This window comes from Clarias gariepinus, chromosome 1 (genome assembly GCF_024256425.1).
Source record: "Clarias gariepinus isolate MV-2021 ecotype Netherlands chromosome 1, CGAR_prim_01v2, whole genome shotgun sequence".
Classification (NCBI taxonomy): Eukaryota; Metazoa; Chordata; class Actinopteri; order Siluriformes; family Clariidae; genus Clarias; species Clarias gariepinus.
This window is the reverse complement of record NC_071100.1, coordinates 15,115,661-15,130,175: the sequence shown is the minus strand read 5'-3', so window position 1 is coordinate 15,130,175 and position 14,515 is coordinate 15,115,661. Positions and strand designations below refer to the sequence as shown.

General features: G+C 38.2%; 1 protein-coding gene across 1 annotated transcript in view; it reads right to left on the bottom strand.

Annotated features, from left to right (window-relative positions):
* Positions 1–14,515, bottom strand: part of cacna1eb (calcium channel, voltage-dependent, R type, alpha 1E subunit b) — a 71,878-nt gene that overhangs the window by 32,510 nt on the left and 24,853 nt on the right. The window contains exons 6-17 of the mRNA XM_053497950.1: positions 14,309–14,499; positions 12,947–13,050; positions 11,010–11,125; positions 10,156–10,209; positions 8,134–8,208; positions 6,693–6,902; positions 2,975–3,087; positions 2,694–2,806; positions 1,890–2,021; positions 1,227–1,296; positions 978–1,095; positions 31–98 (exon numbers count right to left, since the gene is read on the bottom strand). Coding sequence (XP_053353925.1) covers positions 31–98; positions 978–1,095; positions 1,227–1,296; positions 1,890–2,021; positions 2,694–2,806; positions 2,975–3,087; positions 6,693–6,902; positions 8,134–8,208; positions 10,156–10,209; positions 11,010–11,125; positions 12,947–13,050; positions 14,309–14,499 — 1,364 coding nt within the window. The remainder of the gene's footprint in view (positions 1–30; positions 99–977; positions 1,096–1,226; positions 1,297–1,889; positions 2,022–2,693; positions 2,807–2,974; positions 3,088–6,692; positions 6,903–8,133; positions 8,209–10,155; positions 10,210–11,009; positions 11,126–12,946; positions 13,051–14,308; positions 14,500–14,515) is intronic.

Here is a 14,515-nt window from a genome sequence, read left to right as displayed (position 1 = left end):
TTATATCATAAACTAAATGATTTCCTTTACCTTTGTAAGCTCTTGTGCATTGGCGAGATTATCCACAGCGATGGCCAAGAAGACATTCAGCAGTGTATCTGGTCAAATTGTGGTCAAGGATTGGAGTACGCCATTGGAAAACGTCATTGGACGAATGAAGATCTGTGTTGACAATTCAACAAAGATGAACTTTGGGCTGTTTTTAAACTTGGTTTGTTTCCGTGGGATACTGAAAAAAATCGATTCAGTTATGCATCGTGATGTGTTTGTGTGCGATTTGTTTTTTTTCGCCCCACTGACTCCAGAACAATTTTTGTCTTTAAATAAAATTTGAATTTATTTGTTCACATTTATTTGCAAGGTGGCAAAATGTTGATGTTCTCCGATAATCCTACACCCCATAATGGAGCACTCTTAACTATTCACCCTATTTACAGGCTGCACAGCGTCCGATGTGAAAGAAATGAAAATATGTTAAATGATTTCTTTAGAATTGTAATAAAATCAGAAAAAAACCAATATCAAAATCACAATTCAAATCAAATCGGCACCTAAGTATCATGATAATATGGTAGCGTGTGGTCCATCCCTAGTAAACATAAGTTATTTGATGTTGGTTTAACAGTAGATGAAATACATTATATTTTCCTGAGAGTGAAGCATGGTGCTGGAAGCATCATCTGGAGAGTTTACTCTTAATCTTGTGATTCCTTTTTTTTTTGACTAGTGATTTTTTGCCCTTGCGTAGAAAGCTTAAAGTCGTTCCATAGTCATTAAATCTTTTAATTTATTTATAAGGCAAGGGATTTATTGGGTTTAAGCTTGGGATATTTTATTCTTAGTCCTCATGATGCTGTTCTCTATAAATATTACAGGGTTGTCCAGAAACAAGTGTACTGTGAACGAAAATGTAGCTGATGTTATAATTTTAAGCATGTTTAATTAACTATTTATTTCGAGACAGATCTGAAGGATACAGTTACCAATAAGCGTGAGCACGATGAAGTAGATGGAGGACCACATGCCGTACTGTACGCCTCCCTGAGAGCGAATCCCGTTATACATCACCTCGTTCCAGTCTTCACCCGTCAAAATCTGAGGTTAAATTAAAACGATTTAAAGTCTGATTAAAGGGAAAAAAAAGTGATGAGACATAAATGAACGAATATACTGTAGTACTGGAACACTGAAACCGCCTCCACTTGACGCTGTGGTTTGGCACCTACCTGAAAGACTGTCATGATAGCAGCTGGAAATGTATCAAAGTTGGCAGGAGTGTAATCTTTAAAGATGAACCTGAAGAACAAACACATTGCAAATAATAAACAATGATTTTAGGTTAAAAATATCTCAAGAACAGGCTTATGTTGAAGAATGCCGTCCACTTGAAGAATGCTGTTTCCCTGTTTCCCATTGAGAATTATTCGCATATAATTCATATTATCTTGATTATTTGTGTGTATTGTTACCAGGAAATCAGTACACATTCAGTCCTGGAGGGTGTATACCGACTCCTGGAACTTTCTTAAATGTTAAGCAAAGTGCTGTTACTATGGAAACAATAACATATTCAAATCAATCAACACCTTCTGACCAATCAGAATTGATAATTCAATAGTGCTGTTGTGTAAAAATTGCAATAATTGTTCAAAGGTTGAGGTTGAAGATTAAAATACCCCATACAGTACTTCATACATATAAATATTTAAGTCCTGGTTCAACATGAAGAACTATCATTTGTACAAACTTATTATTATATATAATAATATTAATAAAAAAAGGCTAAGGTAGATGGTGGTATTTACAATAGGTATGTTTTCGCATTAAATGTATTAATTAATTCAATACATTTGCAGCTGATACTCATAGACTCAACATCTGGATGTTACCTGCCACCAAACAGCTGCATCCCGAGCAGAGCGAATACCACAATGAACAGGAAGAGCAGGAAGAGGAGGCTGATGATGGACTTCATGGAGCTCATCAGAGACACGACCAGGTTTCTCAGAGAGGCCCAGTACCTGATTGGTTTAAAGCAGGATAAAGTAAGGAAAGATATAGCCAGGATAAGACTCATGATGTGCAAAAGTTTGCACTCCCATATGCAGGGTGTGAAATGGAAAATGTTTACAAACTGTTTTTTAAACATTAAAATGATAAATTCTCATATAAAATTAAAATTTCAAATAAAAGATTTTTATAAAAAATGTAAATTTTACATATATATCTCATATATACAACCATAATAAAATATGAAAAAATATACTACATTATTAAAAAATATATAATAAAATAAAGTACAAAATAGAAATTAATCATAATAATAATAATAAGGAGAAGAAGAAGAAAAAGAAGAAGAAGACAAGATGAGAAAAGCTCCATCGTGCAATTGTTGCTACTCATTTTTTTTTAATTTTCAGAAATTTACTCTGCATTGCATCATTCTTCCATTTCTGAATTTTGTTTTTATCTTTCCTTTTTTTTCTCTCATAAATAAATTTTGGTTTCATTGTCAAATTAAAATTTCCATATGATTTTTGCCATGATTTCTTATGATCTCTTTATCTTTCACATTTTTTTTTACTATGATATCTTATCATAATAGTTTTTTTTATATTTAATTTCTTTGCCATGTAGACACGAGGGTGCACAAACTTTTGCACCGGATGGTATACAGACCCTCACAGACGTACCTGGTTATTTTAAAGATTCGCAACAGTCTCAAAGCTCTAAGCACGCTGATCCCGAATGATGTCCCAGGTCTAAAGAATCCCCAAACCACCTCAAAAATACTGCCGATGATGACCTGCACGAAGGTGCCAGACGGATAATATGACAAACACATTCTTACAGGAACTCCAGCAAGACAGAACATACGAAAAAGAACCTTGTACGCCGGAGTCACGACGTTCTGCTGACAGGCACAAAATGATTCAGCAGCGGAAAGGAGAAACACTCTGAACAGCACACCTACCCCACAGTCGAAGCAGTTGAAGGAGGAGTGGAAGTAGAGGCGGAAGCCAAGACCGTACATCTTTAGAAACATCTCAGCCAGGAACAGGCCCAGAAACACGAACTCTGCATAGTCTGCGAAAGGTTTGAAAATGTTTTCAGGGTCATGATTATGTCATCACATACTGCAATCCCATTTTCGTGAATGAGAATGAAACGAACCAGACGAAGCTAGAGCAGGATTTTTTTGGTTGTCGAAACAGTAATTTGGCAACGTTACAGATGTCGGGACAACGCTGGTATTGGGCTGTTTTGGAAAATGAGAATTAATTTGATAAAAAAATGTTGATGTTTTTTGAACAATTCCATCGAGTTTTCATTATTATAACCAAATTACAACCTGCTGGTTTATTAAGTTCAACATTACAGTCTGTCAGTTTGATGTATTATACTGAAATTTCTGCTTTAGGCATTGCAAATACACTGTTAATCAGCTATCTCAGCAAGACTTTGCTTCCTCAGAAAGATGAAACAAGCACAGCTGTAACAGTTGGGCAATTTCTACAGAGTTTCTACCACTGAGAGGATCTTGACAAACTGTATGATTGTGCTCCCAACTTCATCTATACTGGCTGACTGAGGAAGAAGGCTCGCAGGTCCACCCGAGACAGAACACACCCTGGTTATCCCCTGGCTAAACTGCTGCAATCGATATTAGAGATATTGATATTCCAGGGGACTTTATGCATAAGGGCAGGGTACACCTTGGACAGGGTGCCAATATATAGTACCGCAGGCCAAACACATGCAAACACTATGGCAGTTAACCTAACTGGGAGGAAACCCACCGAGTACAAGGAGAACATGCAAACTCCACTCACACAGACCTGAGACGAGAATCACAGTGGAAACCGCTAGGACACCATCAACGCTAGGCCAGGGGTAGCTCAGTGGTTAAGGTATTGGACTACGGTTCGAAAGATCCCAGGTTCAAACCCCACAACCACCAAGTTGCCACTGTTGGGCCCTTCAGCAAGGCCCTTAACCCTCAACTGCTCAGATGTTTAATGAGATAAAAATGTAAGTCGCTCTGGATAAGAGCGTCTGCCAAATGCCTTAATGTGAATGAAGCATTGGAGGGTTTGATGACTTCAAGTCACAACAGGACAAAATCCCTCACAAGGGGTTAAAGCTGTATAAATTCTAGAAAAAAAAGGTATTTTGATACAGGCAGAATAAAAATGCTCCTGAAAGTATACTCATTCTTGATCATATATAACTTTCACTTAAATCCACCTACTAAATTAAAGCAGCATGCTTTTTGAGTTGCATGAGCCAAGTCTACTTAATGTATGCATTTAAAGTCGTTTCCATTTAATGGCATTTATTTTACCTTCAGCTAAACGTTTTTTCAACTTCATTCATGCCCTGATTGTTACTCTTAGCGTAACAATAATAAGGAATATTTCTGTAAAGATGATTATTTTCCACGAACTATGAAACCCAAAGTGTTTCTTTTATTCCTATCAATTAATCTACCTGACATAAATACATCAAAGGAATTCGTATAACACTGAGATCGTGTGCTTAAATGATGCATTTATTATCACTTTTCCATGTTGTAGACTGTCTGAGAGACACGTACATTCCAGCAGCTATAAACGGTCCTTCCCAGCTCAACCTGCTACTTCTTTCTCTTGAAGTGAGTAGAAAAACAAAATCAGCTTTATTATGTTACTTTCTTATGGAGAGACTTTTGCTTCATGGAGTTTTACAAAGCATTTAAACTAAAGACTCCTTACATCATATAGTGGTGACCAACAGTAGTGAGACCAAAGTGAAATTTAATTTTTAATAAAAAAAAACACAGACCTGAGGCGGGAAACGAACCCAGACCCTGGAGGTGCAAGGCGACAGTGCTAATCACTAAGTGCCAACTTATTATTTTTTTTTATTTCTGCAATAAAATTGCTATATACTGTAACAATCAATATTTTGTATGAAATCCTTTATTCTTTAAACCAACCTTATTTTTGCACAGAGAGAAATATCATTCAATATCCAATCCTAATCCTCCTGACACTCCCTGTATCATACCATATCAACAATTATATGCCCTTCTTTCCCACAACACTGACTTCACCAGTACTGTGGTCCTGGTGTAATAGCCCTCATTTATTTATCCTATGATATTAAACACGGCCGGTAGAGATCACCAAGGGAAAGTAAATGACGAATTCCTTCCAGAATTGGACCAGATTAGAAGCGAGCTCTTGTGATATTAAACCTGGCTGTACTAATGTCACAGTTGAGCAGCTAATCAGTTTTTCCATGACAATCACTAAGCATCTGAATATCAAAGCGATGCTAAGATCAGGATCCGAGCATCCCTTTGATAGCAGGCTCGCTTTCAAGTCCTACATTTATCTGACCACGTTTTGGCCTTCATTTAAATTCTGGCCTGAACCGATGACTCACAACGGTGAGAGTTTTATTTTGTGAATCACTTGGTAGCACCTCTTAGTTGAATATTTAATAAGAAAACAGACTCAAATAAAAAAATATGGGGGAAAAGGGAGAAAGACAAAAAAAAAAAAAAACAGCTGTCATGCCTATATAAAGGAAATGTCCTAATTAAAAAAGTCTGGAATCCATAATGAATTTATAGAAATTAAATTTTTAATAAAAAAAAAATTATGTAATTATTTTACACTTTGCAAAGAATGCAAAATAATAATTTTTTTTTCATAGCTTTCCACTTAACATGCATCAGAAAATCAGCATGTCCATGCAGTACTTCTAATACAGTCCAATAAGTACTTCTAAAATAAATTCTTATATATAATCATAGTATTTTTTTTTTTATTAAAAATTTCATAATCACTTTCCTGCTACTTACTTTTTTGATGAAAGTAAAAAAAATATTTGTGACATGACACGAATTCCATAAAATGTTCGTGTCCTACAAGGTGGGTCAACCTACAAGGTGTGTTCAAGTCAAACCGGGGCTTGTGATGAAATTAAACATCACTCAGCAACAATACTTTCCCATTAAATGAACTCGACTGGGAGTTATTGCCACATTTCTCCTTATAGTTCTGACCTCATTCTAAGCCATTTCTACATGTTTGGGCCATTGAAGGAGTTCCTGGGAGGCCAGAGTTTCATATGTGAAACCCTCAGTCTGATCAAGGCTCTGGCGTACTGAGAAAACTGGGATAACACTGAGAAATAAGGAGCGCTCAGAACCGTTCTGTTATTCTGCACAATCAAAAGTCTTAACTGTTCATATACACATAAAAAGTTTAAAAATAATATTTTACTTTATATTTAAAAGAACATTATACAGGGTGAAATGTATGTGCGAAAAAGTGTTTTGTAAATCTGAAAAAAAGCTATTTTAGTTGCTGTCTACACTCCGCCCATCTTTTATTTACACTCCCACTTTCTCACACACACACACACATATACACACCTGCCAAGAGGTTCCCTAAGCAGCCAAGGTGTTACATGCTTAATTCCATTAAAACTATTTATATCTGTAATTAAATATAAAAAAAATTATACTGCATAAATCTAAAATAAAAATTGCAGTATAAAAAAAGTTTTCTGATAAAATGTAAAAAAAAAAGGTTTTAATATTTAAATAAGAATATGAAAGTTTAATATTTTTATTTTACATGTCTCATACAGTATTCCTCACTGATAAAACTGGCACTGCAGTTAAAGCCGGGTCTTACACTGAAGCACGGTGAGCCACTCGGGCTGGTTGTGGTGCACGATGGCCACACAGATGGTGTTCAGGCCCACGAGGCTGAGCACGATCCAGTAGAAGCTGTCCGTCTTCACCATTCGGCGGATGGAGAAGCGAAGCATGCGCTCTTTACGCCGGAGGTAGGCGGCGGGACCGCGTCTCACAGTGCGGATGTTGACTGGAGGCCTGGGCCCGCCTGGGAAACACACACAAACACACAGCAAGTGTCATGACATCATGATATATAATCTACTACACCACTCAAAAACAAATCGCTTAGTCCTGGTTTGATCTGAAGGCCGCTTTGTATATACTGTATAAGGTGTGTTCAAGTCAAACTGGGACTAAGTGCTTCCTTGTATTACATTGATTTATTAATTTTTGATTGGGATAGTTACTTAAAGCCAGAGTTTATAAGATCTTACAAAAAAGACAAATTGCTTTTGAACCTCAGTGTTATCCATGTAAGTAATGTGACATTTATTTATTTATTTATTTATTTATTAATGGTCTATACCGCTCTATCCTATATGTGTATAGGGTCGCAGGGGGACTGGAGCCTGTCCCAGGAGACTTTGGACATGAGGTGGGGTACGTCCTCTGCAGGGAGTTAATCCATCACAGGACACACACATTCACACACTATGGGCATTTTAGGAATGCAAATTAACCTAACCTGCATGTCTTTGGATTGTGGGAGGAAACCGGAGTACCCAGAGGAAACCCACCAAGCACGGGGTGAATCAACCCCTCGACCCTGGAGGTGTGAGGCTACGGTGCTAATCACTAAGCCAGTGAAGTTTCAACATGATACTGATAATACTGTGTTAATTAAGAAATAGTTTAATTTATTATGAGTAATATTAAAAAGGCGAGAATTGAACCCTCGATCCTGGAGATGCGAGGCCACAGGGCTAAACACTTACGCGACCGTGCTGCCCATCATCTGACATTAAAATTCCAAACGCAGTCTTAATGATAGGCTGTGATTTAATATACGCTTATAAATGTCCATGCAAGTTTAAGTAAAAGGTATAAATCTTTATGAGATGTTGTAGGTGTTATGTAGTCTTATTAACACTTTCTTCATTGGGGACTAAATTAAAAGTCATTTCAGTAAAGACAGAAGTCTTGCAGAAAGAAACACAAAATGAATGCGAAAAATAGACTTTGAGAGAGCGAAAGAGAGGAAAAGGAGAGAGAGAAGGAGAGAAAGAGAGAGAAGGAGAGAGAGAGAGAAGGAGAGAGAGAGAGGAAAGGGAGAGAGAGAGAGAGAGAAGGAGAGAGAGAGAGAGAGAAGGAGAGAGAGAAGGAGAGAGAGAGAGGAAAGGGAGAGAGAGAGAACGAGAGAAAGAAAGAGAGAGAGAGGAAAAGAGAGAGAGGAAAAGGAGAGAGCATATGGATGCAGTCAAAGTGGTGTCACTAACCAACTGTTGCGATTTCTGAATATTTGTCGTCTCCTCGACGCCTGGCGTTCTTCTTGCTCGTGGCTCGCTTCAGCACTTCAATAAAACGAAAAACACAACAATTACTGCAGTGAAAAAGTGAATATCACCCCCTCAGACTCCGAACCCGAAGGCAAATGGTTTTATAAATGTCTTTTTCACCCTCTCTTGATTCCGGCTCCTGCTGGGACCAGCTTGCAAACGTGTAAAACATAAGTGATTTTTTTTTTCTTTCTTTCTCCGAAACACTGAATGCAGAGGCCAATCAAAGGCACAGCACATCAGTGGGCATGTGAAAAACTGAAAAGGATCGTTGCTGTGGTTACTGAAACGGCTGCAACATGCTGATTGTGTATCTTATGATATGTGCAACCTTCGGACAAATATTCACCTCTTTTTACTGTTAACAATAAATAATATATATATAAAATGTAAAAATCTAGTATGTAGAAAACAACGCACTAGGGGGCATGCTGTTACAGTAAAATAATCAGTTGATATGATAGTGTGATGCATTCTGCTGTACATTTACTGTTTCCAAGCAAATGTTTATTGTTTTAACAGCATGTGATGAAAAAAAGTGTTTAGGTCCTTTTATACTTGTGGACTATGTCTTTTTTTTTTTTTTTATTAAAAAACCCTTGCACTTTATATATATATATATATATATATATATATATATATATATATATATTTACAATGTTAATTTAAATAAATGTAATTAATAAAGTTAATAGTTAATAAATAATAATATAAATAAATGTAATTAATTATAATTATTATATAATTATAATCAATGATAATAAATAAATAATAATATAACTAAATGTAAAAACATTTATTTATTTGTTTGTTTATTTGTTTGTTTGTTTATTTATTTTTTTAATAATTGGTTTATTTTAATTTTAAGCCTTGTTTAAGTTATTTCTAAGGAAATTAACACATTCATATAAACCTTTAATTTGTCTTGCAGACAGAACTAGTGTTAGAGCTGCTGTAATAAAAAATATTTATATTTGCATAAAATAAAACATTAATTAAGGCGGTGTTCAAGTCAAACCGGGACTTTGCCTTGCAAAGACTATCACTGGACTTCCATGATTAGACTGCCTGCTCCATGTCAGAAACGCTGGCCTCCCAGGAACTCCTTTAATGCCCCAAACATGTGGCAATAACTCCCAGCCGTGTTCCCGTAATGTGCAAGTGGTGTTTGTGAATGATTGTGTGTACAGTTCCCACAGACAGACACGCCTCCTCTGCAAGTCGTCAATAAGGTATCCATCAATTTTTCGAGGATCAGGCGTTCCTTTGTCGGAATGTTTACGAGAACACCTGCAGAGAGCTCTGAGTCAGCTCATCCGGGGATCATCATTCACAGACGTACGGCCTTCTTTATAATGTTCTCACCATTCAAGATCTCATCGTCCTTATCACATTTCATCCCAAGTCCCGGTTTGACGTGAACGCCTCTCATATAAGAATTAAAACTCCTTTTGACCAATCAGATTTGAGAATTTCAGAGTGCTGTAAAGCAAAGTATATGATGATGTTTCAAAGTGATAAACTTTGTTATAGGTTGATTTATTACGAGTAATATTTACATTAAGAAATATTTGCTCTATATAACATGTAAGTCATATACGTATAAACCATTTGTACTTCTTTGTAAGTCTTAGACAGCAGTACTTTGGTGTCTTAAGTGTTAATACATCCTTACTACATACTCTGAATAGTGAAAAGCCAGGCAAACCTTTTAAAGAATAAATATAGAACAATTCAAAGGGTAAAATTAATAGCACTGTCAGGAAGATGTGTCTCAATGCAAACATAAATGTAGTAAAGCTTTTTACAGCACAGGAGTAATTTACCTAGAGATGCATACTTATGTCTATTTGTTTATCGGTTGTAAAATGTGTGTGTGTGTGTGTGTGTGAGTGCGAGTGCATTGAACAAAAAGGTGCATGAACACGCTGGAGGACGGAATAATAAAGCAGGACCTCGTACCCTCTAATGCAGATCTTCCGGAGTTTTTATTCTCCTCGGCGAGCATCACTTCCTCTGCGGAGAGGAAGAAAAAAAAGAAATGACACACCGAGCACAAGCCATTGGAATAGCGAGCAGTGTCAAAGTGAAATGCCAGATCGCCTTGTGTTTGGAGGCCGTGATTCGAGACTGATTAAAGTTCTCTGCACCAGTATGGCGCTTAAAACTGATCCCTTGCACTGTAGAAAAACAATGACTACACAGAGAGGGTGTCTCACAAACACACTCTCAGATATACACACACACACACATACGCACACTTGCACACTCCAGTCTGTGAGTCAGGCTCACCTCTTCGCTAACCCTTATCTGCGTGGGAGAGCGAGTTTGCCATGCAGCTCCTACAGAAGAGCAGAGGCTTCACAGAGCCGCTGCGCTTCCACACACTGCCGCTTACCTGCTCGCTCGGCTCAGGTGGGAGGCAGGATCGAGTCGTACCAGGGGTGGCGTGGGCAACTAAACGGGGAGGACTTTTAACCCAGCTGAGAGGTTCGCGCTCAGTACACTTGGAGTGGCGGCATACCATACTGTATGACTTACTTTCATGGGACTGATTGATTCACTGATCGATCATTGGTTCATTATTTCATGACTCTATCGAAGTCCCTGTCAAATATTGAAATACTTGGATGATCTCTAGATCCGTCCAGATCATTCCCAGACGCTTATTCACTTATCTGCTCAGCCCAATGGTTAAAATACGCCTGGAAAAAAAGAACTTGAAAAGACCAGATGGGTCGTGGATCAGGGTCAATCATACTACTGAACACATAACGGACCTAAACAGCAAATAAATGAAATAGGAAATACCGCACCTGCTCGGTCAATCCATGCCCTGTAGCCGTTAAGCTCCCTCTCCACCTGCTGCTGTCGTCTAAGCTTCATGAAGGCTCGCCGGTTCTCCACACGCTCCCTTTCTTTAGCAAACTCACTACAGGGAACAGGATAGACATCAAGCACCAGGACACATAGGATTTGAGAAAAAAAAGGCAGTTAGAAGGGAATTTGTATTGATTCAGGACTTACTCTTTACTGGACATTGGAAGAACATTTTATCTTTCTTTAAATGGTAACAACACAGGAAAGACATGAGCTTTTTGCATGAGGATTAGCAGATTGATAAAAATACTGATCCAAGACAATCCATTGAATTTTCAGTCCCTTTAACATTTCCATATTGTGGTGTGTTAGGTTTCGTTCACATTAGAAGCCTGAAGTGACTTGATTCCAATTTTTTTAACCTAATGTGACAGATCTGTGACAGACAGTGCTGTCTGAACCTCGAAATCTGATGTTTTTCAGATCAGATCTGAGTCACTTCCATAGACCGGATTCGTACAGTATCTGATATGTGGTCATGCGACTGGAATTTATTCAACTTTCTTCCTCTGTGTGTGTGTGGGAACTCGTCAATATCATCAGTCAGCACCGGCAGCGCTGGGATTTCATTGCAATGCTACTGTAGCAATAGCTGGCAAAACAGCTAAAGTGGGATGCCTGGCTCTGTTTCTTCTTCTGGACCTCAACAGATACAGACGAGTAATTGCTTGTTGACCTTCAGAGCAAAATCCCGAGCATATTTTTGCTGAAATTACATCCATTGTTTGAAACGAATGACGTGTTTTATCCCAGATGGAGCGAGCAAAGACATAACGCCTTTTTTAGAGGACCATCATATAAGAGTCAGATAAAAGTCATATAATTCTAAAAAACTGAAAGGATAAATTTAACCAGGACTCTGAGGGTAACTCTTAAGGTGGTGCTACCACCAGCATGTTTCACAATAGTAATACTGTTCTTAGGATGATGCTAAATGGAATGGACTTGTTTGTCTGGCCCATTTCATGGATGATCTGTTGGATTGAGATCTGATCTGGGGACTATGACGGCCAGATCAACAACCTTGCTAACAAGGTTAGCCTGCTAAGCCCCATACACAGCAATTATTTGCTGTGTAATTATGATCGTGAATCGTCATGACATGCAAATCCAATCTGGTGAAAAAACAAAACAAAACTGGAATTGAGCAATGTAGCTTGTAATGGGAATGTAGCCTTAGAAGCTTGAATTGGAACTAATTTCAATTTAATGTCCTGCATTTATAATTATTTTTGGAGGACGCTATCCACTTTATTGATTAAAAGAAAACAGCCCAAGGAGAGACTAAAAGAGAACTAAAGGAGAACTAAAATCCATAACTCAAATGAACTGATTTTAGGACAGACTCTAACGGGGACACTACACCAAGCTGGATTTTCTGGGGGAGTGGTGAGATACACCGATTAGCCACAACACCACCACAAGATGAATTGAATAACCTTGATAGTCGATTAGATACCAGTAATTGGTAACAGGATCATGGGCACACAAGACCCATCTATGTCTGGCTATGATAGAAAGGTGTCAGAATACCTAGTGCACCACGGCCTGCTGTGTACGTCGCTTAGCAGGCTAACCTTGTTAGCAAGCTTGTTGATCTGGCCGTCTTATTCCCCAGATCAGATCTTAATCCAACAGATCATCCATGAAATGGGCCGGACAAACAAGTCCATTCCATTTAGCATCGTCATAAGGACAGTATTACTATTGTGAAACATGCTGGTGGTAGCACCACCTTACCCTCAGAGTCCTGGTTGAATTGATCCTTTCAGTTTTTTTTAAAGTTATTTATACAGTGCATCCCAAAGGTCTCCATACATACAGTGAAATAAATAAAAAAAGGCTATAATAGTATAATTTGTGAGGTTCTCACCCTGAAAGTACACCAAGCACCAGGTTAAGGACAAAGAAGGAACCAATAATGATGAGTGGAATGAAGTACATCCAGTTCCACGTGGGACCCAGGGCATCATTAGTCTGAGGACATATCACACAACAGACGTCTTTTTAGCCCAGTTTTTTGACGCTTTTTAGAAAAGAGTCCAAAACAGGCAAAAAAACAAAACAAAAAACCTCACCTGACCAAGGTCATACCACGGCAACCTTGGCCACAAGCACATCTTATACACAAGCATATCTCTTAAATGGTTTAGTTCTGCACTTGTGTTTATTGGACTATCAGACATCTGGTGCAATTTTCCTAAAGCGGTGTGGGGTACAGTACATCAGTACAGTAGTTTGTGCTTTAAACATGAAAAGGAGTTAAAATTCAGTGTAATCAGAACAAAAAGATCTATCCACCCTCACACAGTGAGTCTGATGAACCTGTGTTGGTGTAGGTCTCCTGACAGCATAACAGCTCTTTCTCCCTCATAAACAAACATCATCAGCGCACTGAACTTCAGTAACATGATTCTTTTTATTACATAAAAATATTGATATGCTTTAAATCTAAGGGCTATTCACAGTGACAGACACACTATAGATTAGATTATTGGAATCATTAAAAAATGTTTTAGCAGGAAACCTTGACTACTTCATATGATGAACAGCGATTCAGGGATAACAACCCATGTCTGGTTAAAAAGGGTGCATTTATTTTAGTTTTATAAAAATGCCACATGGGGCCTACATTAGTTAAAGGACATATCGGACAACAGGAGCATGATTAGCCTAGTTTCAGGAATCTGATGGAACGTCCAAAATGGTAAATGCCAAAAACACACCAAGGTCAGACGAGATACACTTCATCTCTCAGGGATTGAGATAGACATGGATCTTGACTGTTTTCTGGTCTGGCACCTAGGTGGTGGAATGAACTTGTGTTTACTATCTGTTTCTGAGCGATTTCGGTCAACCTCATTCTTATCGATTGATGGATTCATCGATGGAACCTTCAGAACACCTATACTGTATAAGTCACTCTACCTCCTTCCTTTCAAGTCTACATCTTCTACCTCCTTCCTCTCTGCTCTGGATGTGAAGTTTAAATGTCCTGTCCAAATACTCCAATCCAAAGACATGCGGCATGTAGGCTGATTGGCATTTCCAAACTGTGTTTAGTGTACCTCATATACAGTACAGTATAAGTGGTATAGACAATGAATGGAAAGATGGATTTTAAAAACAGTATAGTTTATGGTCTGAAATGGTCAAGCCATTCTGGTTTCCTCCAGGTTTAGAAATGTGATCCTAAATGAAAGTGGTTGATGTGATGTAAGTGATGTGAACATACATTGTAGAGAACAGCAGTCCAGCCCTCCATGGTGATACACTGGAACACTGTGAGCACTGCGAAGAGGATGTTGTCGAACTGAGTGATGCCATCGTTTGGGCCAATCCATGAGCCATTACAGTCGTACTTCTCCGGACACCTACGCACCCCGCAGGCAAACTCCACTTCAGAGGAGTCAACTGTCTCATTATCTGATGGCGATACGAA